The 22,828-nt window shown below is 31.0% G+C and overlaps 3 protein-coding genes across 3 annotated transcripts; 1 reads left to right on the top strand and 2 right to left on the bottom strand.

Annotated features, from left to right (window-relative positions):
- Window positions 1-1,047: 1,047 nt before the first annotated feature.
- LOC117794174 (tetraspanin-9) lies at window positions 1,048-14,047 on the top strand. The gene is made up of 5 exons (XM_034634692.1): window positions 1,048-1,227; window positions 8,328-8,406; window positions 10,982-11,173; window positions 12,030-12,224; window positions 13,191-14,047. The coding sequence occupies exons 2-5, from the start codon at window positions 8,344-8,346 to the stop codon at window positions 13,590-13,592; spliced, it is 852 nt and encodes a 283-aa protein (XP_034490583.1). The 5' UTR covers window positions 1,048-1,227; window positions 8,328-8,343; the 3' UTR covers window positions 13,593-14,047.
- A 377-nt stretch (window positions 14,048-14,424) lies between these two features.
- LOC117793433 lies at window positions 14,425-18,233 on the bottom strand. The gene is made up of 4 exons (XM_034633745.1): window positions 17,897-18,233; window positions 16,421-16,543; window positions 15,553-15,684; window positions 14,425-14,543 (listed from the first exon to the last, which is right to left on the bottom strand). The coding sequence occupies exons 1-4, from the start codon at window positions 18,098-18,100 to the stop codon at window positions 14,460-14,462; spliced, it is 543 nt and encodes a 180-aa protein (XP_034489636.1). The 5' UTR covers window positions 18,101-18,233; the 3' UTR covers window positions 14,425-14,459.
- Window positions 18,234-20,855: 2,622 nt separating this feature from the next.
- LOC117790700 (probable inactive protein kinase DDB_G0270444) lies at window positions 20,856-22,078 on the bottom strand. The gene is made up of 2 exons (XM_034630234.1): window positions 22,008-22,078; window positions 20,856-21,944 (listed from the first exon to the last, which is right to left on the bottom strand). The coding sequence occupies exons 1-2, from the start codon at window positions 22,051-22,053 to the stop codon at window positions 20,920-20,922; spliced, it is 1,071 nt and encodes a 356-aa protein (XP_034486125.1). The 5' UTR covers window positions 22,054-22,078; the 3' UTR covers window positions 20,856-20,919.
- Between the last annotated feature and the right edge of the window lie 750 nt (window positions 22,079-22,828).

The following is a 22,828-nucleotide window of genomic DNA, read 5'->3' as shown; positions in this document are numbered from 1 at the left end:
ATTTGCTGGACTGCTTGTTAAACAAATTAACTAATGATTTTACAAATTTCGTGACAAAAAATATTCTTTATACGAATAATAAAATACAGTAATATTTGTTATTAAAGCAGAACGGAAAGGGTATCTGTATTTCGTAAAAGTTTATGAAATTGATTTAAATTACTTTATGTATTTATACATATTTTTTACAGGGTATAGCTATGACTGCTTATGTCAGTGCTTAGCCCGCAGACTAAAATTAATTTGAATATTTATGCTTATTTTAATGCGCTCTTAAGTTATGTATTAATTTATTGAATGGCTTTGGGCGATTGCAACATCTTCAAATGTGAACATGCAACACATTTGATTTGTCTATTTGCTTTCTCACTTTTTCAGTTTTGTTGTCTGAGTTAATTTATGCGCTCGTTTCACGAGGCGTATGAGCGATTTGCTTATAATAAGTATGCGCAGGTTCTTTTAATCCATTGGAAAGGGGGAATTGATCAGTTGTAGATTGCATTATACATTCCTATGTTTTGTTTTTTTTTATTGCTCTTTCTCTCAACTGTTGCTATTGCTTCCTCTTCTTTTATTTGGAAATGTGGATCAAAACGTGACACTGAAAACTAAACATAAATCTCATTCATAAAACAGAGAGCGAGCTAAACAGTGAAAGAGAGAGAGAGAGAGAGTGTGAGACTGGGAGGGAAAGAGAGCGAGATTGCAATACACAACATGTTGTGGCAGCAGCTGCATGCAGACAACAACAACATCAACAACAACAACGACAACAACGTTGTTGCCTCTCGTGTTCGACGGTTCGGTTCGGCTTTTTTATTGTCGCTCGTCTCGCCGTCTTCTTGACTATTTTTAACGCCGACTGCGGAGAATTTTCAGTTGTCAGTCTTCAGTTTATTTTGAACAGCCGCTGCGAACGCATAGAACACGCGACGAGCCAAAAAACCAAGCCTCTAAAAATAATAACAAACTGCAAAATCAAAAAAACAAAAACCCAAAAAAATAAAGAAAACGAAACAATTTCAAAATAAATACAAATAAAATACGATTGTTTTTTTTTTGCTGCATTTTTCGTTAATTTTTGTAAATATCAAAATTTTTGTGTCTTGTTTTTTGAATGTGTGTCGCTGTCAAAGTGTCTAAACGGTTGCAAGCATTAGAATAAAACAGCATATTAAGGATACGCCACGTGTTACAGGATTACAGCAGTTTGAGCAAATTGCAAATGTATGTGTTACTAAGTAAATATAATTAAAAATATTAAAAAAATATATATATTCGAAAAATACAAATTCTTTATTAATAAATATACAACATAAAAAACAATAGAACAATTTAATAATATAAATTAAATAACATTAAAATTTGAAAAAAATCTGAAAAACTCACTATGAAAAATCTAATAAATAAATTCAAATAAAGCAAAATTATATAAATTTATCTAAAATTTAATGGAATGGAAATAAAATTAAATTTAAAAAATTAAAAACGTATTTACTAAAAAAATTAGATGTACTCAACAAAATAAATATTCACTTGAAATAAAATATTAAAAAAAATGGATTTTCATTTAAAAATTATTTAATATCAAATATTTTGCATAAAAATAGATTAAATATAAAATAAATAACAAGTTAAATCAGCTAAGAATAAGAAATTAATAAAGAACAACAAGTTTAATACAGATTAAATAAATAATTAATGATAAATGCAGTAAGACTTAAATTTTTTACAAAATGATAAGGAACAAAATGTTTAATAACAGCTTAAATAATAAGCTAGAATTTTCTTAAAAATTATAAATAACAAACAGTATATTTTACAATAATATTTATATGAACAATAAGTTTAATATTTATATTTTTATAATAAATTTACTCTGATTAAACTTAAATATTAAGTAGAAAACACATGATAATTTTCACAAAAGAGAAAGAATCTAAACCCTTTTTATTATACAATTAAAATGTGCCAAATGTTATTTAATTGTTGTTGTTATTTGGGTTATAATTGAGCTTATAGAGGATATGTATAGATATATAGTATACTATATATATGCATAAATAGACAGATGCTTATGTACAATAATGTGTATACGAGTATTATGCACAACAATAACAAACAAAACAACAGCTTTGCAGTTTATTGACAGAGGCAACAGCAACAGCAACAGCAACAACAACAACAACCGCACAAAACCAGATTCCAAGCAACACAAACAACAACAACACAAACAACAACAACTTGAAGTAATTTGCAACTGAAAAGAAATGCCGCAATGGACAGCAACTTGTGACTTGTGACAAGGGGGAAACAGGGGGAGGCAGCTAGGGGAAGGGGATTATCAGCAAGCTGGCAACTTGTGGCAACTTGACATTGTGGCAAGCAAGGGTTGGGGGGGCAAAATGGGACAGTGGAGACATAGATTGGCTGCCTGGCGACCTCAACTCCCGGCTAGACAGCGAAAAAAGAGAAAACTTTTCGTAAACGCGACACTTTGTAACAACAACAACAACAACAAACGGCAACAGCAAACAGCAACAACAACAAATACTTGCTACAATAATAACAACATTTGGCGTTTGGTCAAGCGTCAGTGAAAAGCGGCAAGTGTTGTCTTTTTGGCCAAAAGCACTGACAACTGTTGCCAATGTTGCCAATAAAAACAGGGCAGATGAACACCAGCAACAACAACAACAGCAGCAATAACAGCAGTAACAATAACAGCAGCAATAACAGCAGCAACAATAACAGTACACAGAATAAAAATCATTTTAAAATTCAAGTTTAGAACTTTTGATCTTAGCATGTAATATAATATAATATAATATAATATAGTATAATATAATATAATATAATATAATATAATATAATATAGTATAATATAATATAATATAATATAATATAATATAATATAATATAATATAATATAATATAATATAATATAATATAATATAATATAATATAATATAATATCCAAATTTGCTCCAAAGGCATAAAAGCAACATAAGTACAAATTTTTGATCAGTTAATTGATAAATCTCATAAAATAAAAAAGTTTTTCATACTAAATCTCGATTTTCGTACCATCGTTCCTATGGCAGCTATATGATATAGTAGACCGATTTGAGCCAAATTTGGTCCGGATGTATAAGACCAACCCAGAAGCTCACTGTGTCAGATTTGTTAGGATACCTCATACATAAGCATAATTTTTGACCTATCGTTCCTATGGCAGCTATATGATATAGTGCTTCGATTCATAAATAAAAAAATACTTGAACTGCGTCTGGTATTCAGTAACCTACATACCAAATTTAAAGTCTCCAGTTCTTATAGTCTCAGAGATCGTCGCGTTTAAACAGACACACAGACAGACAGACAGAATTAAACAACTCGGAACAGGGTATAAGAAGTCTAAGAAGCTTAAAATATTTTACCTTACTAAAAACAATCTAACAGAACCCCGAAAATCCAAATATTGCTGAAAAAATTTGTGCTTATTTCAAGTATTTTGTACTTGGCATGAAAAAATCTGGGATTGACGTACTTCCAACATCGCATTGTATGAATTTTATTTCTGAATCCTGGATTTTGTTTATTTTGCATAACAGTAACAGTAACAGAGCATTAACAGAATAGTAACAGAACATTAACAGAACAGTAACAGAATAGTAACAGAACAGTAACAGAACAGTAACAGATCATTAACAGAACATTAACAGTAACAGAGCATTAACAAAATAGTAACAGAACAGTAACAGAACAGTAACAGAACATTAACAGAATAGTAACAGAATAGTAACAGAACAGTAACAGAACAGTAACAGAACATTAACAGAACAGTAACAGAACATTAACAGAACAGTAACAGAACAGTAACAGAACAGTAACAGAACAGTAACAGAACAGTAACAGAACAGTAACAGAACAGTAACAATAAGGGCAGTCAAAATATAACACAAACTTCAATCAGGTTTCATTCGAGCAGAGAGAGAGAGAGAGAGAGAGAGAGAGAAAGAAAGAGACAACGAATGTGTGTGGGCAGAGAGTGTGTGGGCGTAGGCAGTGTGTGGGAGGGAGACGGATAATAGAGAGCACGCGCCATTCAGTTTCCGATCCTTGGATGCAACAAGAAAACCAAAAAAAAAAAAACTAAAGTGACTAAAACAATTGAAAATAAAAAAATAAAGTACTAGCCATGATAAGCCTAACCCTGATGATGATAATCATCATAATGATGATGAAGCGCAGCTAAAATAATAATGAAATAGTTGCAAATCATATGAGAAATAGGCAGCAACAACCACAACAACAACAACAACAACCCTCGGGGGGCTCTCGAGGCCCAAGTGCGAACAATTGCCCAGCAACAACAACAACAACAACAACAGCAACAACAACTGTAAATGTCGCTCGCTTATTTTCCAATTTAACTCAATAACGCGACGGACTTAATGCCATTTGGCGCTGGAAATTTGCGATTTACTTACTGACCACGCCCACACAGCCTACCGCCTACCAAACTAGCACTAACTGTGTGTGTGTGTGTGTATGTTGTGTGTGTGTGTGTGTGTGCGGATGTTCGAGAGTGATTTATGTACACATGAGCCCAGGGAAATTGCCCATTTGCCCAAATGCTTTTATAGGGTTAAGCAGGTCGATCTCAAAAGGGGGGAGGGGGCGGGGGTGGTAAGAGAGTAAACTGAGGAAGTGCTGATCTTGCTGAGACAACAGTTGTTGCTACTGTTACTGTTACTGCTACTGTTACCGTCACTGTTACTATTACTGTTACTGTTACCATTACTGTTACCATTACTGTTACCGTTACTGTTACTGTCATAGTTACTGTTACTCTTACTGTTACTGTTACTGTTACTGTTACTGTTACTGTTACTCTTACTCTTACTCTTACTGCTACTGTTACTGTTATTGATACTGTTACTGTTACTCTTACTGTTATTCTTACTCTTACTGTTACTGTTACTGTTACTGTTACTGTTACTGTTACTGTTACTGTTACTGTTACTGTTACTGTTACTGTTACTGTTACTGTTACTGTTACTGTTACTCTTACTCTTACTCTTACTCTTACTCTTACTCTTACTCTTACTCTTACTGTTACTGTTACTATTAATGTTACTGTTACTGTTACTGTTACTCTTACTGTTACTCTTACTGTTACTCTTACTGTTATTGTTACTGTTATTCTTACTGTTACTGTTACTCTTACTGTTACTGTTACTGTTACTTAATTCGAAAAGTTTGGCTATTTTTTAAGCTACTTTTCTCTGCAAATTCAACTATTTCTTGGAGGCTTTTCCACCGGAAACCTCTATTTTTTACTCTAAAAAATTGACAACACTGACTGCAAGCGGTGTTCGCACGTGCAGATTTCTTTTGCATCCTGTCAATTGTTGATTAACTCCCACACACAAATTCTGCTCTAATCAAACCTGATTGAAGTGTTTGAGTGTGTGTGTGTGTCATACAGCTGAGCTCTTGTCTGTCTACAGATTTATCAATACACAAGCTGCAAGCTGTGTTCACACGTGTCGGTTTTTCCTTTTTTATTTTTGTATCCTGTCATAAATTACTTTATTTTTACACTTCGCTTAACTTTCTCTGTCAAAAATAATAAAATAAGCTTTAAATTGCAAATTGATCGTGAAAAGTGTCAAAATAAATTGCAGCTGATAGTTTTGAATGAGTGGAGATAAAGTCGATGACATTTTTTAACATTTTTTTTCCTCTATCGTTAAAATATTTGTTAGTTAAGTCGAACTTCCTTATTTTCGTATAAATGTTAATAAATCAAGAGAAGTTCAATTGTATATACCTGCTGAATTTTAGGGAATTTTCTTTAAGACCTATATATATTCCTAGTATTCCTAAAGTCTCAAATATTCAGTCATCTTTTATCTACAATTAAACATACTTAAATCACAATAAACAATAGATTTTTATGTTGAATACAGAATATATTCGCGGCATATTCGCAATTTGCATACATATATTTTCAGCTTTTCTTTTACATGTAAAATACCATGAAAAGTCGCATGTCAAATAGTTTGACAGCGTCTTAAATTGACATACCCTGTGATTTAGTTTAGATAAATGGCATTATAGTTGTGGAAGAGACAGCTTAGATTTAAAAGAGAGAGAGCTATAAAAGATTCTTAAATAATAAATTTCTTTATTTCTTAAATTATAAGATTCTTTATTCTTTGAAATATAAATCTTAAATTTATGTTACATTAAAAAATAAATGATTTATACAATTTTCAAGTTTTTAAATAACCTTAAATGTGGAATACTTTCTATATTATGTGGATAATAATAGATTAATTATTTAATTTAATTTTATTTATTTATATAATTGTAGCTTAGAATAAGTCACAAATTGCAATACTTATGCAATATTTTACAGTTTCTTTAAATTTCATAAATTTATTTAAAATAGCAACATTATGAAATCCGCTCTGGAGCATATTATAAACTGATTAGTTCATTATATATAAAGGTTTAATAAAAACGTATTTGAAAAAATGTATAACAAAGTTAAAAAAATGTTTTAAAAGACTTACAAAGTTTTGCAATAAATCTATTTTTTAGCTAGTGTTAACAGAGTATCCTATGGTCGTGCTTTGAATTTCTTGTGTTAGCTTTACAGCAAATCTAATGAAAGCTAAGCAAAGTCAATTGTATTGGGGTCAGCGGTGTTTTGACTGACCTACGGCAATTTGAAGGGAAAAAACCAGATACAGGCAGCGAGTACAAGTTGTACAGTTAGCTAAGAAAGTGTTTTCACAAAATTAAAGTTTACATATTTGTTTCTTTTTATATTTTTTAAATAGTTGAATTCAATGGAAATTAGTTTGCTTTTTATAACTTGTTTAAAGAACCATAAGAAGAAATATTAAAAAAAGGCATCAAGGAAAATGAAAGAAAAGAAAAAGTACTGTTAGGTAAGCAAGTGTTTTGCCAAAATAATATCATTTTTTTTTATATAAAAGTTAAATTCAATGAAAATTATTTTTCTCTTTTTAGCTTGTGTTAAGATCCATAAACAGACATTATAAAATAAGTCATAATAGAAAAAAACATAAAAAAAATACAGTTAGACAAGAAAGTGTTTTGACGTGATAAAAAATTTAGGCAATTTATTTAGAAAATATTATATATTTTTTATGAATTTTCTAATTTTTTGTATTATTTTTCTTATTTTATTATTATTTGTTATGGCTTTTAAACAATTGAAACAAAATAAATAGTACTTATTCAACTTAAATAGTATAATTAATTTTTTTTTATATATCTTATGTTTTTTTTTTTACACAGCTAGTCAAGAAAGTATTTTGATGAACTTAAAAATTTACTCAATTTATCTTAAAAAAATTTATATATATATGTTTTAATGAATTTTCTAATTTCTTTTTAATATTTTTCTTATTTTATTATTATATGTTATGGCTTTTAAAACAATGGAAACAAAATAAATAATTTTAATAAAACTTAAAAAGTATAATTTAATGTTTTTTTATATGTTTTACTGAAGTTTTCGTACAAATAATTACGCTAATATTTTTAAAATGACATCAAAAAATAAATGAAACATATGTATATGACTGTGTATTTTTACTTTGTCAAAACACTTTTTTGACTGACTGCATGTGTAAATATCTGGACAGTTTCTACTATGTCGTACTGCTCTCTGACTCCCCCTACAACTATCACGACTTCAGCTCCCGCTGTGTGTTTGTCGTGTAATTTGAGCCGCTAGAGAATTTCATAATAATTGCTGTTGTTGCAAGTCGTAAATTTATAAAACTGTACAAAATGATATATAAGTTGCAATAAGCTGCAATTTCAGCGGCTAGCCAATTGCTTAACTAAACAAATATGTGTATATATATATATATATATAGTATATAAATATAGTATATGTATCTATATATATATATATATGTATCTACACCCCGCTGACACACACACTTATCCAGTTACATGAAGGCAAAGGAAATGCTTTGCACAAATAAAACAAAAAAACTAAAAACCAAATTTATTATTTGTTGTAATTTATGAATTTGAATTTATTTATACACACATGTGTGTGTGTGTCAGTGTGTGTCGGTGTGTGTCGGTGTGTGTGTGATATCCGAAAAAGCGCGCATTTAATAGATACAAATGTATCTAATGAATGCAGCGCAATGTCGCATCGCTTGTTGCGCTCCCCAAGCTTACAACTCGTGATTTATGTTGTCTCAGTTGCTCTCACTCACTCTCTCACTCTCTCTCTCTCTCTGTCTCTGTCACTCTGTTTACAGTTAGCTGCTCTCCGGAATGGGCAACGCCGGCTACACATGCATCCGCCGCACCTTTTGCTGGCTCAACATCATTCTGTGGGTGAGTGTGCTTCAAACTGGAAGATGCCACACATCTGTTGCAGCTGCCACATGACAACTCGGCCATGGCCGGATATGCAGCAACACCAACAACTCCACAACAATTCCAACTCCAACTCCAACAATAACAATAGCAAATCAATGCGACGCCGGCAACAAAAAAAAAAAAAAGTTCTCAGCCTCAGTCTGCAACGGATACGTCAAAGTTGCCCCATTGTTTCTGCCGCCTTTTGTTGTGCCACAAAACTCTGTCCCTGTTAGACTTCAACTTCCACAACTTTGGCTACTCCTTTTTCACAGTTGCAAACCTTTCTAGCTGCCATTTTGCAATAATCGTTAATCGGTTATCGTTAATCGCTGCTAATCACACTAGGTAAAGGCACTAAGCAAAAAACCCATAGAGAAGTCATTTCATACAACGAAAGTGTCCACAAAAAAATACCTGACATTGTGAAATTGATGAAAGAAAAGCCACCAGTGAAATTTACTATGGACTTGAAAAAAAAGAACCGGTTCTATTTCACTGGTCCATAGTTAATTTGACTGGTGGACATTGCGTCAGCCTTTTTTTGTGGACTATTTCGTTGTCTGAAATGACTTCTCTATAGGTTATTTGCTTAGTGGTATCAAGTAGCCCTGAAAATATTCTGGTGGGTCTAAACTCCATAAGGCCCGAATCGAGTAGACCAAAAAACGTTCAGATAGGTTTAAATTCCATAAGAAAATTTCGGTGCCGTAAAGAGAAGAAGAATTTGACAACTATTATATAGAAAACTTTCGGAACTTTCGTCGGAAATTTCCGGTCTACTCAATTCTGAACTTTACAGCAACTCTTCAAACTTTTACCAAAAACACTCCTTTTTTTATTTCGAATTCGGAATATATTTTTAAAGAATTACAAAAACAAAGAACAAAATAATTGTTGTAAAACTTAAAAAAACCAATGGAAGTATTAAAAAAATGAAATCATAACGTAGTAAATGCAACTAAACAAAATATTTATAGTACCAAAATAAGCAACAAAATTTGGAAAGAAATATTTTATTAAGCGTTCTAAAATAAATGGTTTTAAATAAATGGTTTGATAAATTTTTTTCCATTTTTGTCGAATCATATTTGATTTTGATTCTCGAACTTCGAAAAAATATAAAGCAGCTCGAATTTTTTGTCCTCCTAATGTTTTATCCACATTCCTTCCATATTATTTCCATATTAAATGGTTCCAAGATTTGTGCTCCTTATTTTTATTTAAAAACTTTGGTATTCCTTACAAAATTTTTTGACATCGATATTGGGAATCTTTTTAAAAAAGAAAGAATCTTAGAGTAGAGAATTTTTAAAAGCGTTTTTTTTTCAACTGGCTCCCATATGTATAAAAAAAAAGTGGATTTGGTAAAGGTTAAAAATTACTATAATTTTGCCGCCTACTGTTAACGTTAAAAAAAAAAAATTGTTCCATAACTCCTTGTATATACTTATATATAGTCATATATTTAAATATGACAATTCATATTTTGGACTAATTTATTCACTTTTGATATGTAAACTAAACTTATATGTAGGTCAATGAAGAATTCTTGGGATGAATAATCTCCAGGCATTTTACTAACTAAATCTAGTTAAACTACTTTGCATTGAACATTGCCATGATCAGAACTATAGTATAGTAAATTCTCGCCAAACAGATTATCCAATTGTTTTTTTTTTTTTTATATACACATACCGTAATAGCGAAATTCCCCGTAACAAAAATCTACGTATATATATACTGAAAATCCTATTTACAATGCACTCGAGAAAGATTTAAATACAGATTTTAAATGCTTTTCAAAAATTCAATACAAACAATTTTAAATAATACGATTAAAAATATATTATTAAGGAGACTTTAGTTATTACACATTTCACAAAATTTACGTTCCAGTGCGAATTAGATATGATCGATTTTTAGTTCATTTTAACGAGATTTTACTGCACCACAGTCTTTTCTATTTAAATTTTTTATTGTATTATCTTTAATCTTCATGTGCATTATTTTTTTTATTGAATAATTGTAAATGCATAAAAATGGCTATCAAATACAGCATCTAAATATTTGGATAGAAATCTTATTGCCGAATCGCAATTCGAAAGCGATAGCAGTTAAATTAATCGAGCAATCGATTTGAATACACTTATTAATTAATTACACTTGTCTGTCATGTTCTCTCTCACTTTTTATTATTTTTAATAAATATTTATTACTATAGTTATTGCTACCGATAACTAAATGAATATGGCACAACAATCTCCGGCATATAAATGTGTGGCATTCTTTTGAAATCGGAGCTTTTACAACATTTTTATAAAATAATTGCTTAAATGTTGCATAAAATACAGGGTATAAAATTGTATTGCCTTATAATTACAACAATTGTATGACCAAAACGGAAATCGTTAATCGATAAATGTATTTGAATTGAATAACTTGTGTAGTTTGCCAAAAATTGCTGCAGCTTTTAGCTTTTGTTTGTTGCGCTCTCCTTTCTGTTTGTTATTGTTATCGTTATCGTTCAATGTATAATCGATTGTTGCAGCTGTGCAGCTGCGCGTTCCTTGGAGCCGGTCTCTGGCTGCGTCTCAGCTACGAGGGATACGCCACATTGTTGCCACAACATGCCGGACTCAGTGCGGACACGATCTTCATGTGCATGGGCGGAATCGGATTCGTGGTCAGCTTCTTTGGCTGCTGCGGCGCCTGGGTGCAGTCACGTTGTCTGCTAGTGTTGGTAAGTGACTGAAAGTCATTCAAATAGTTTTCTATATCCATCACCAGTTTAAAAAGGGGTTTAGCAATAAGAAAAAAATTATAATAGTAATTTAAAAAAAAAAAATGAAAGATTTAAGAGAGACAGACTTAAGAAAATACTTAGATTTTTGAACTAAAAATAAGGTAAAGATTTCTTTTGCTGGGCCAACTCCAAAAAAAAAAAAAAAAATAAAGGACAATTTATTATGAATTTAGTCAAAAAATTGGTTTGGGGACTCAACTAGTTTTTTTTTTATCTTTGAAGTTTCCACACAAAATTCTATATTTTTGTTGTTGTTTTGTGCAGCTTGTCACTACTATGGACCGTTTACCAACACTAGTTTTGTTTGACTTATCGATCTTATGGCCAGTTTACCAAGAACACAATGGATTTGTGAGTTTTATTTGAAAAAAAAGTCAAGCAAAAATTATAAAATGAAAAAAGAAAGTTTCTTTTGGCTAAATTCATGATAAATTTCGCTCTATTTGGGGAGGTTTTTTTTTTTTGATTGGAGTTGGCCCAGCAAAAAAGACTAAAACCAAAGATTTAAAACTATATACCTTACGAAATAGTTTTCAGAAAAATACAATTTCTAATTTTAAACTTAAAAGTTATAACGTCTTAGAAAATTTAGAGTAGCACGTTTTAGAAGCTAGATACTCTAAATTTAAAATTTATAGTACTTGTACGTTCCCGTTCACCAGATGCAGATCAATTTATTTAACTATTTTGTTTAAAAAATGTAAAAAAAAGAAACGATCTGTCTTAAAAATATCATCATAAATTGGCTTAGAAATAATGGATAAATATAAATATCATAATTTGCTGCTTGCAGTATTTTATGCTGATTGTGATGCTGTTCCTCAGCGAGTTCCTGGTGGGTTCCATAGCGTTTCTCTTCCGCGGCGGCCTTGGACGCACATTGGCCAACGAGCTGCGTTTCGGCATTGAGCGGCATTACAATGCCAGTGATCGTGGCTCTCTTGTGGCGCCCTCTGTTGCTGCCATTTGGGACAGCGTGCAACAGTCGGTAAGTGCAACAAATTGATAATCATCTGAGAATACTTTACTTAAGCATATAATTTTTAAAATAAAAATATATATTACATATTGAATTTTATAAAAAAAAAAATTATATAAGTTTTATTTTTAGCAAATAGGAAAATTCTAAAATAGAAACTACATTTTAATTTAAAAAACTCATTATCAGGGGTGCCACAGAAACTAAAAATACCAGGAAATCTCCCAAAAATGTATATAGATTTGGGAGATTTTCGGTTAATTTAGCTTTCTTTGTCTTTTATTTGAATTATTTTTTATAAGAATCAAAAATAAGACATATTTTTCAATTTTTTAAGCGAATTTTTGCTTTCTTTGTCGTTTTTTTTTTAATATTTTATATAAGAATCGAAAATAAAATTTATTTTTCGAAAATTATTTTTAAATTTTTATTTATTGTTGTGGTTATATATCTCCTGTAAGGACATGTGCTGTATTATATAAAAGGTGTTGAGCCACACATCATGATTGTTTTTTTTTTTTCATTTTTATTTTAAAATTTAAAAAGTAACCTTATTTCTGATTCTTATAATAAAAAATAAAATATAAGCGTTGTATTATGATTTATAAATAAAAATTTGGATTAAAAATGTTAATTCGGAACTGTTTTCATTGATAAAAAAAATGTTAATAATTAAAATAACACTTATGTGCGATCACTGATGTATATGATTTTTGATTTTTATTTTATAATTTAAAAAGTAACCTTTATTTTGATTATTATGATTTATAAATACAAATTTGGATTTAAAATGTTAATTCAGAGCTGTTTTCATTGATAAAAAAAAATGCTAATAATTAAAATAACTTTTATTTGCGATCACTGATATATTTATTGGATCTCCATTTCTATGAAGAGACTTACAATTATTGAACAAATTGAATTCCATTTTGATTTACAAAAGATCTCTAAAATGATATTTTTTTTTTTTAATAGTTTGAATGCTGTGGCGTCTCTTCCTATGAGGATTGGTATGACATCCAGTCGTGGAGTGGAAAACGTTGGGTTCCCGACTCCTGTTGCCGACAGCTGTACGATCAACGTCAACTGATCACCGAAGGATCGGGAGATGGTGTGATGCGCATGGATTGCGGCAGATCGGAGAATCCCTCGTTGTGGTGGGACAAAGGATGTGCTCATTCATTGCAGAGTTGGTTCAACGGACAACTGAATGTTGTGGGTGCCATTGGATTGGGCATTGCCTTTGTCCAGCTCTTTGGACTGATCACATCGATGCTGCTGTTCTGCACGGTGAAACATAAGCGTGCCTCCGACACTTACAAGTCCTATTCCCCCTCAATTGATCCGCAGACTCGCACCAGCAGCTGGGAGGATTGAACCCGACTCTAAGAAACCCAAAAACCAAAAAAAAAAAAAAAAAAAAAAACCACTGATAACTTTTCTAAAGCAAAGACAAAAATTTGCAAATATTAGTTAATTTTTTTTTCTGCTGCGAAATGTGCCAAAAATTAATTTAAATACTAGTTTCAGTATCTTTATTTTACGTAAACTTCGATTATATTTTTTTGTTTAGTAAAGTATAATACTCGTAACATATCTGAAAAAAAAGAGAAACAAAGTTTGTAAACTCCCAAAAGCTGAATTCACATCACAAGACGACATAAAAATTCATTGTCTTCTTTTGTTGGTATTTTTTTTTTTTTTGCTAATTGCAGTATTGTTGTTGTGAATTCAGCTTTATTTTGGGTATAGTTAGTGGTATATCCATATTGTGATGTGCTCGCTTAGTCTATATATATATATATATACCACATGAATCTATGCTACCACGATAAAAGTACCAAAAAAAAAAAAAAGCAATTCAAGATATCTTGGTATTTTTTTTATTATTATTTTAATCTCTATTATAATTAACGATTTTTTTTTGTTTATTTTAATATTGGCACCTGAACAAATGACAACAACAACTGCCCGCAAAATACAAAATAGAAGACGATAAAAAATAGTTAAACAAAATACCATATAAATATATATATATCAAGTTATATATACTATTATTTATACATATACATGAATATATGTCAAGCACATTCCTAAACAACATCAATTACAACAATTGTGTGTAAGTTACAAAATAAATTAAACTATTTATTTAAATAATAAAAATTATACAAAAATATTACAATAACAAAAAAAAAAAAATTTGATGAAGTGTTTTGATTCCTTTCCAATTGTTAACGTTGCTTAGAGACCGACGAGCTTGCCTCCAATGATGTCCAGTTGGGCTGTGATGCCCTTCGATACACTGCGCGCCAATTCTTTGGGTTTCTAGAAGGAAAATAATGGAAACAATTAGATCTAACATTTAGAGAACAATTCAAAAGCTTTTCGTAGGAAAATCCCTAACAACAGTCTTTTGGAACTGAGCTATCTGTAGCTGTAAAGTGATGAAACTAGCTATGTCTGTTTGTTATAACTACAGATTCAAAATAGTGCCTGAATACGTCGGTTTATCCCACTGTATCCTTTAGCTACCATAGCAAATAACGGCAGTATATTTTTGTAGTTTAACGTTCAGATAATTTAACTACAAAAGCATTTTAAAAAAGAATTTTTAAATCTCTTAAAAAAAAAAAATAGCCCCAGTGAACTCAGCTATTTGTGGAGTTATAATGATGAAATTTGGTATAGCTGTCTTTCTTAGCTGAAGGTGTAAAATATGTGGAAATAGTTCGAATTGCATGATAATATCATATAGCTGTCATATAAAACTTAGTCGACAAAAGCTAAATTTTATTAATTTTGAAAACAAAACTTATGATACAGCTATATAAATTGTAAACATGATTTTATCAATTGATTTATTCATATGCTAAGTGGAAAACGAGAGGATTGACCTCATGGAACTCAGTTTGCTGTGGAGCAATTATGATGAAACCTGGGATAGTTGTTACATTCAACTTCAGAGTGAACATAACACGAAATAAATCAGATTGCCTGACTATATCAACAAAAATTGATTTAAATGCATAAAAATTGCATGATTTTTGAAGATACTTCAAGTAAATATTGCGCTGGGAATAATTATCGTCTACTCGTACAATTTGTATTGCAATTTTGAAGAGTTTGTTTTAGGGTTTGACCTTCAAGGTGGTCAAAATAAATTGTCAACTTTAGGCGGTAGACAACTATGATAAATATAAATACGATGATGATCATTTTAATGTTGATGTTGATGACGTTGTTGTTGTTGACGCCGAAAACTTGTGCAATGCGACGTGCAAACTAATAACGCAATCTATAACAATCACACACACAGTCATAAATGTTAACTCACCTGTATTAAGGTGTTGAGGAGATTGGAAAACGCTTCGTAACCATTGACAATCGAGCGAGAGATGCCGTCGAATTTGTCGCCATTGTTGCCATACTTCTCATGTTCGCTGATGCTGTCCAAAATGGGCACAGGCTGCAATCAACAACGACAATAATAAAAATAATAATAATAATAATAGCAACAATAAGATCAGTCGAGCGCACTCGACTGTAGGATACCCTGTACTCAATTTCATTTTCAACAGCTGTATGATACAGTGAACCGATTTGAACCAAATTTAATCAGAATGAAGTATCAAACAAACTTAAATTTATATTCTGTCAGTTTTTTTAAGACATCTCAAAAAACAATAAAGTTTTTCTTACTTAAACTTGTTTTTCGGCCGATCGTTCCTATGACAGCCATATGATATAGTGCACCGATTTAAAGCAAATTTGAGAAGATTGTGAACGACAAACTTAAATGCCTAATTTAACAGATTGTTTGAGATATCTCAAAAAACAAAGAAGTTGTTGGTACTAAAACTTGATTTTAAACCGATCGTTCCTATGACACCTAACATGCATATATGAGATAATGGCCCGATTCAAAATTAAAAATAAAGTTTATCTGCGAATGGTATTCAGGAGCCCACATACCAAATTTGAAGACCCTAGTTATAATATTACCAGAGATCGACGCGTTTAAACAGACGTACCGACGAACAGTCAGGACAAAATCAACTCGCCTGTTTATACCGATCAAAATATATATTCAACAAAACCATTATACCATACCATTATGTGTACAGGGTATAATAATAAGAACACCAAACAACAATTAACAATTACACAATACATCAATTACAATTTTACAAAATGCAACTCACATGCGAAATATCGGCAATCCCCTTATGTGTATTGTCATAGGCGGTATACACTTTGGATGGAATTGCCTCATGCTCCAGATTCACAGACTCCGCCGTCTTGTCGGGCATCGGCAGCAATGAGATCTACAAAGATTTAAGATTCGGATTTTATTAATATGCTACTTGTCGAGCGAGATCGACTCTGTGAGACCCTGTACTTATTTAATTGTTTATGAACCCACCGAAACGTTTGTATCGGTACAGTTGCTATGTCAAAGAGTTGTCCAACTTCCAACTGTCATAACTTGATCAAAACTCAATAGATTTTTAAAGGGAATGTCATTTTAATCCTGATTTGACCTCTAAATTCATTCTGTATTCAATTTTTGTTCATTTGGAAAATTTAATTATTTTCGACCAAGATTCGATTTCGATGCTAATGGTCCCCCCTTTGAAATTTCGAAAATTCAAAATTTTAAATCTCAAGTTTTCACTTTTAATCAACTCCTTATATCGTTTCTAGCATAAAACAACACTTTAAACTTGATTCTGAGACCCTTCATTTTTTTGTAAAAAATCATGTGAAATTGAAAAAAAAAATTTGACTTGTAAAGCGGCTAAATCCGCAGACTGACCAACTTCAAACTGTCATAACTTGATCAAAAATGAACCGATTTTTAAGCGGAATGTCATTTTAATAATTATTTAACATTTTAATTCATTCTGCATTTAAATTTTATTAAATTCTTAATAAAAAATATTTTCTTCTAGATTCAACTAGTTATTTATTTCGATGCTAAGGGTCCCCCCTTTGATATTTCGAAATTTGAAAATTTTAAATCTCAAGTTTTCACTTTTAATCAACTCCCTATATCATAATTAGTATAAAGCAACACTTTAAACTTGATTCTGAAACCTTTCGTTTTTTCGTAAAAAATTATGTTAAATTGAACAAAAATTTTGACTTGTAAAGTGGGTGGATCCACAGTCTGACCAACTTCGAACTCTCATAACTTTGTCAAAACTGAATCGATTTTCGAATGGAATGCCATTTTGATCATGATTTGACCTCTAAATACATTCTGCATTCAAATATTTTTAAATTCGTTAAAATACATTTTATTTGCCTATCTTAAAATTTTAAAATGTTTCAAAATTGATTTACTGTACCGATTTTCAGTACGTACCAGTACTGCTACCGGAGCCGAAAGAAAAAAACTGAAAAGAACTTTTTACAGAAACAGTTATTTCGGGACCTACATTTGCTTCGGTTTGATTCCTTGCTTAACATCTTAATTTTTTTTATTAGAATAAATTATTCATTTTTTTCAGAAACCTAGGAATATTGTTGGTGTCTCTAGATTTGTGCAATAAATCGACTTTCCTTTTACGTATTTCATGCATTTCTCTTTTGACGCACTTAATATAACCTTTGAACTCTTCAAGTACAGGGTCTAATAATAATAATGAAGTGTCGTCTTAAGAAATTTGTCTCACCTTGAAGCCCGCTGACTCGCTGGCTGCCGTTTCGGAATTTTCGGCGGCATCTTCAGCGAATGCATCCAGGGCGCCAAAATCGGCGGCTGAGACCTGGGCGTCAATGGGCGTGGCACCGTCCAAAGTGGTGGGCGCAATGGGCAAACCCGCAGACAAATGCAACAACGACAACAACGACAACAACAATGACAGCTTCATCATCATTATAAAAATTATTGCGAAATGTTGCTGTTGTTGTTGTTGTGATTATGAAACGAAAGCAAAAGCGAAACCGAAACCGAAACCGTCTCTCCGAGTTTCACCTCACAGTTTGGACTTTGGGAAGTGTTTTGAACTTTTGTGGGATTGCGAGAGTTTCTCGAGGTGCGAAATTCGAATGTGGTCTGTGCTCGGCCAGTTCCAAGTTTCAACTGAGTCTTCGCGTCTGCGCAACGTTTTGAGTCGTTTAGTGTTTTTTTTTTCTTTTTTAATTTTATTTTTTACTTATATTTTTATAGCTGTACGTGTGAGTGTGTGTGTTTTGTGTGTGTTTGTTGTGTGGCACTTGCTGACTGTGCGATGCGCTGCATTAACTGACTGGCCCAAAAGGTGAGGCAACAATATCAACCACCACATAAAATACAAATATGGAGAAAGGTCAGTAACTCATCTCGAAAGTCCACTTAACTTCCAACTTACAGCTTACAATATTATATGCAACTTAAACTTTGTGTAAAAATTACTTATTCAACTTATAATGGAGATTGCTTGACAATAAACTGTAAAGCTAGATTTGAAACTGAATTTACAAATAATAAAACAAATGTATTTAATATAAATAAATAAATAAGCTAACAAAAAAACATAAATATTTAATATTATTTGTATAATAAATAAACTGAAATTTAAACGAAACATATAAATAAAGTATTTAATATAAATAAATTAATAAGCTAACAAAAAAACATAAATATTTAATATTATTTGTATAATAAGTAAAATAAATAAAGTCTTTAATATAAATAAATAAATTAGCTAACAAAAAAACATAAATATTTAATATATTTATAATAAATAAACTGAAATTTAAACGAAACATATAAATAAAGTGTTTAATATTAATAAATTAAATTAGCTAACCAAAAAACCTAAATATTTAATATTATATTCATAATAAATTAACTGAAATTTAAACGAAACATAAAAATAAAGTATTTAATATAAATGAATAAATAAGCTAATAAAAAAACATAAATGTTTAATATAATATTTATAATAAATAAACTGAAATTTAAACGAAACATATAAATAAAGTATTTAATATTAATAAATTAAATTAGCTATCAAAAAAACATAAATATTAAATATTATTTTTAAAATAAAAAAACTAAAATTTAAACGAAACATATAAATAAAGTATTTAATATAAATGAATAAATAAGCTAATAAAAAAACATAAATATTTAATATAATATTTATAATAAATAAACTGAAATTTAAACGAAACATATAAATAAAGAGCAAAAAAACGTAAAGTAGATTAATTATATATATTTTTATTTTTTTTGTTTCTCTTAATTTATTTATCTAGAAAAAAAATTAAAATTTAACTACATATTATTTTTAATTACGATAAACTTTAATTAAAGTAGATTAATTATTTTTATATCTTATACTTATATCTTATATCTATTATAACGATTAATACTCTTAATTTATCAGATTAAACCAAATATTAAATCTAATTACAACTTATTTTATTTTATTATGCAAATTTTAAGTTTAAGTAGATACACTATATTTATGCTTTGTGCCTATCGCACTTATTTTTAAGAATAAAAAAGATTGCATTTTTTATTTATAAGAATACAAAAAATTATAATTAAATTTAAACATTTATTTTTTACGACAAACATTAATTTAAATTAAGATACAGCATATTTTTTTATATAACGATAAACTTTTATATTTGTGAAACATCATATTCAGAAAAAATTACTATTAGTAGTTTATATTAATATTTGAATTTTCAGTTTTAAATACCTTACCTTGTTGTAAGTTTGACTAAATAAGGAAATAAGCACAAAAAACAACTTTGATCCATATATATATCCACGAAATTCTTGAATTTTTCTGCTATTGTTTACTTTTCTGCGCTATTTAATTTTAACAAACAATGAAAATAGTTTAAGGCTGATTCAATACTATATACGTGTTTACATTTTGCAATCTTAGCAATGTACCAAATAATTTGAAACATATACATATATATATTTTGTATATAAAACTTACTTTTTAAATAGTTTAACTTATGTCCAACATCACAACTCTAGGAAAGACTTGTTTATAGATTCGACTTGAGCTTTGACACTTTCGAAATTCTTCCAAAGATTTAAATTTTGTTTGGTTTAATGAACGTTTAAAGCCAACAAAGTTTTTAATAATATGTGCAACGACAATGTCTAAAAATTTTTATAAAAAAAGCTAAAAATAAAAACAAGAATATTGTCTATGATACAAAAAAAAAAAAAAAATAAAAAAACAATCTTACTATTAATTTTCTTTAATTTTAAGAAACTGTTTTTGTTACGTATATACAAAATGTTTGAAAATATATAAAGAAAAGCACTTTAAATTTTAAAAACGTAATTTGTGAGTAAAAAATGGATTATGTGAATGTGAATAGATTTGCAAATTTATTATAATAATAACTGCAAAGTGTATGACTATTATCGGTAATTATCGAAGTTAAAAAGAAAAACAAAACACCTGGTCAAGTGGGATAAGACAACTAAATTGGCCGTCCGGACAGTTGGTCATTTAGTTGTTCGGTTGGTCCAAAGATTGGCAACAGGATTTGCCAGTTCAGTTTCCCAAACAAAGTGTGGACACATTGTGTCATTTGGGGGTGGGGAGATGCTTTTTATTGTGTAACATTTATCGATTAAAAAACGTTAACTGAAGTTAGTGCCAAAGATAATAAAGATGTAAATAAATGTTGGATTTATTAAAGTGTAGTGTAGTGTTTTATAGTATGGTGTTATTCATTCGTTAATTGAAAGATTAGTGGGTATATAGAGCATATCACTATTGATATCTTGCTCCATTTCGATAACCTCCCTTGTGTGTTTTTCGATTTCCGCGATAATCGTATCTGTGGAGCATTCATCTTCAATCTCGGATTCAACTTTCGCAGTATTGTATTCATCTTCCACCTCCGATTGAATGGTGAATTCATTTCCATACTCTGCCACAACTTGCTGCTTAAAGTCATCATCATTTGTATACGCTAACTCGTTGATAGTGTATTCATCTTCGATCTGAGACTCGGCTTCCTTTCTAATGATGTATTCAACTTGCATTTCGGTTTGCATTTCCTCCTTGATAATGTATTGAAATTGATACTCTGATTCGATTTTCTCCTTAATGATGAATTCTATTTGATTTTCCGGTACATTTTCCTTTGTATCTTCAATCTGTGCGATTGGTAGTTCCTTCTTGATGGTTGTTGGTTCTTCGGACTCAACTTTTACTATGACCAATTGGCGAGTCTCTGGCATCGGGATATTTTTATCTTCAATCTGAGCCATTTGTAGCTCCTTCTTGATGGTTGTTGGCGCTTCGGACTCAACTTTTACTATGACCAATTCGCGATTCTCTGCCTCAGAAGTCTCTGGCAGCGGGATCTTTTGATTTTTGTTCGGTTTGGGCAAAAGTAATCCCATGCCTACCAACAGATTGTAATTATATTCATTCATCGGCTTTAATAGATTATTGTTGGCTTCATCAATTGGCTCCTCATCGGAGTCCGCTATTTCCTGCTGCTCTTTCTGCTCCTCTTGCTGCTCCTGCTTCTGCTCCTGCAATGCCTGCTCCCTGCGATATTCCCGGATGCGTTCCTCATGACGCGCTGCCCGCAACTTCTGAATCCGCTCCTGATGCTCTCGCTGATAGGAGAGCGCAAAGTAATGAGTGCGCTGATAGAGTTGTCGCCGATGGCGATACGATCCTCGACTCGAGCGGCGTCCCAACTTCACATCGTCGGTCACATAGCGATCGATGTACTCATCTGCAATTTCCAAGACAAATAAAATATAAAATAAAATTTGCACTGCATGTTTTAATATCCTACCAAGACTGAGTTTCAAGACTTCCGTGCGCGATAGACGATCCGACATTGTTATGATTTGTTTTGCAATATGATTTCCTTTAATTTTTTTGTATTTTAAATAATGTTTTCTTCACAAGGAAGTGTGCGACGACAGTGAATTGTCAAATTGTTAGCTTCAAATGATTTTAAATCAAGCAATGTGCTTAACAGTGTTGATAAACGTTGCAAACAAATACGCGTTGCATTGTCTATTGACGTCTCGCTTTCGCGTACTACATAGCAGCCTGTTAGCTGTTGCTATCTCGCTTTCTCTTGTACTTCTGTTGCGTTTTAATTTATTTGTTTCCTTTTTATACCCTGAGCCCATTGAAAATGGGCAAAAAAGGGTATAATGTGTTTGGCAGAATGTATGTAACAGGCAGAAGGAGGGGTGGCAGACCCCATAAAGTATATATATTCTTGATCAGGATCAACAGCCGAGTCGATCTAGCCCTGTCCGTCTGTCTGTCCGTCTGTCCGTCTGTCCGTCTGTCCGTCTGTTTGAACGCGTCGATCTCAGAGACTGTAAAAGCTAGAGACTTCAAATTTGGAATGCAGGTTTGTGAATACCATAGGCAGGTCAAGTTTGTTTCCAATTTTGATGCCACGCCCCTTCGCCCACAAATTGAAAATAACGATTTACAGGCGCAATTTTTGACATAGCACTCTAACTGAACAATCAGTTGAGAAGTATGCGTATTAAACTACCCTGAAAATTTCAAAGCGATTGACCCATAAATAAAGAAGTTATTTCGGAATTTAGATTTAGTTGAATAATTACATTTGGATGGCAAATCAAACGT

This window comes from Drosophila innubila, chromosome X (genome assembly GCF_004354385.1).
Source record: "Drosophila innubila isolate TH190305 chromosome X, UK_Dinn_1.0, whole genome shotgun sequence".
Classification (NCBI taxonomy): Eukaryota; Metazoa; Arthropoda; class Insecta; order Diptera; family Drosophilidae; genus Drosophila; species Drosophila innubila.
Note: the sequence above shows the minus strand (reverse complement) of the source record. Positions and strands in the feature narration are given on the sequence as shown.

What these genes read in the sequence shown, in the direction of transcription:
- LOC117794174 (XM_034634692.1), top strand. Translation starts at nt 8,344, where the DNA reads ATGGGCAACGCCGGCTACACATGCATCCGCCGCACCTTTTGCTGGCTC. An exon ending in GGCTCAACATCATTCTGTGG is followed by an intron (nt 8,407 to 10,981) that starts GTGAGTGTGCTT and finishes CGATTGTTGCAG; the next exon opens with CTGTGCAGCTGCGCGTTCCT. An exon ending in GGGACAGCGTGCAACAGTCG is followed by an intron (nt 12,225 to 13,190) that starts GTAAGTGCAACA and finishes TTTTTTTAATAG; the next exon opens with TTTGAATGCTGTGGCGTCTC.
- LOC117793433 (XM_034633745.1), bottom strand. Translation starts at nt 18,100, where the DNA reads ATGATGATGAAGCTGTCATTGTTGTTGTCGTTGTTGTCGTTGTTGCAT. An exon ending in GCGAGTCAGCGGGCTTCAAG is followed by an intron (nt 16,544 to 17,896) that starts GTGAGACAAATT and finishes AAATCTTTGTAG; the next exon opens with ATCTCATTGCTGCCGATGCC. An exon ending in GGATTGCCGATATTTCGCAT is followed by an intron (nt 15,685 to 16,420) that starts GTGAGTTGCATT and finishes TGTTGATTGCAG; the next exon opens with CCTGTGCCCATTTTGGACAG.
- LOC117790700 (XM_034630234.1), bottom strand. Translation starts at nt 22,053, where the DNA reads ATGTCGGATCGTCTATCGCGCACGGAAGTCTTGAAACTCAGTCTTG. An exon ending in AGTCTTGAAACTCAGTCTTG is followed by an intron (nt 21,945 to 22,007) that starts GTAGGATATTAA and finishes TGGAAATTGCAG; the next exon opens with ATGAGTACATCGATCGCTAT.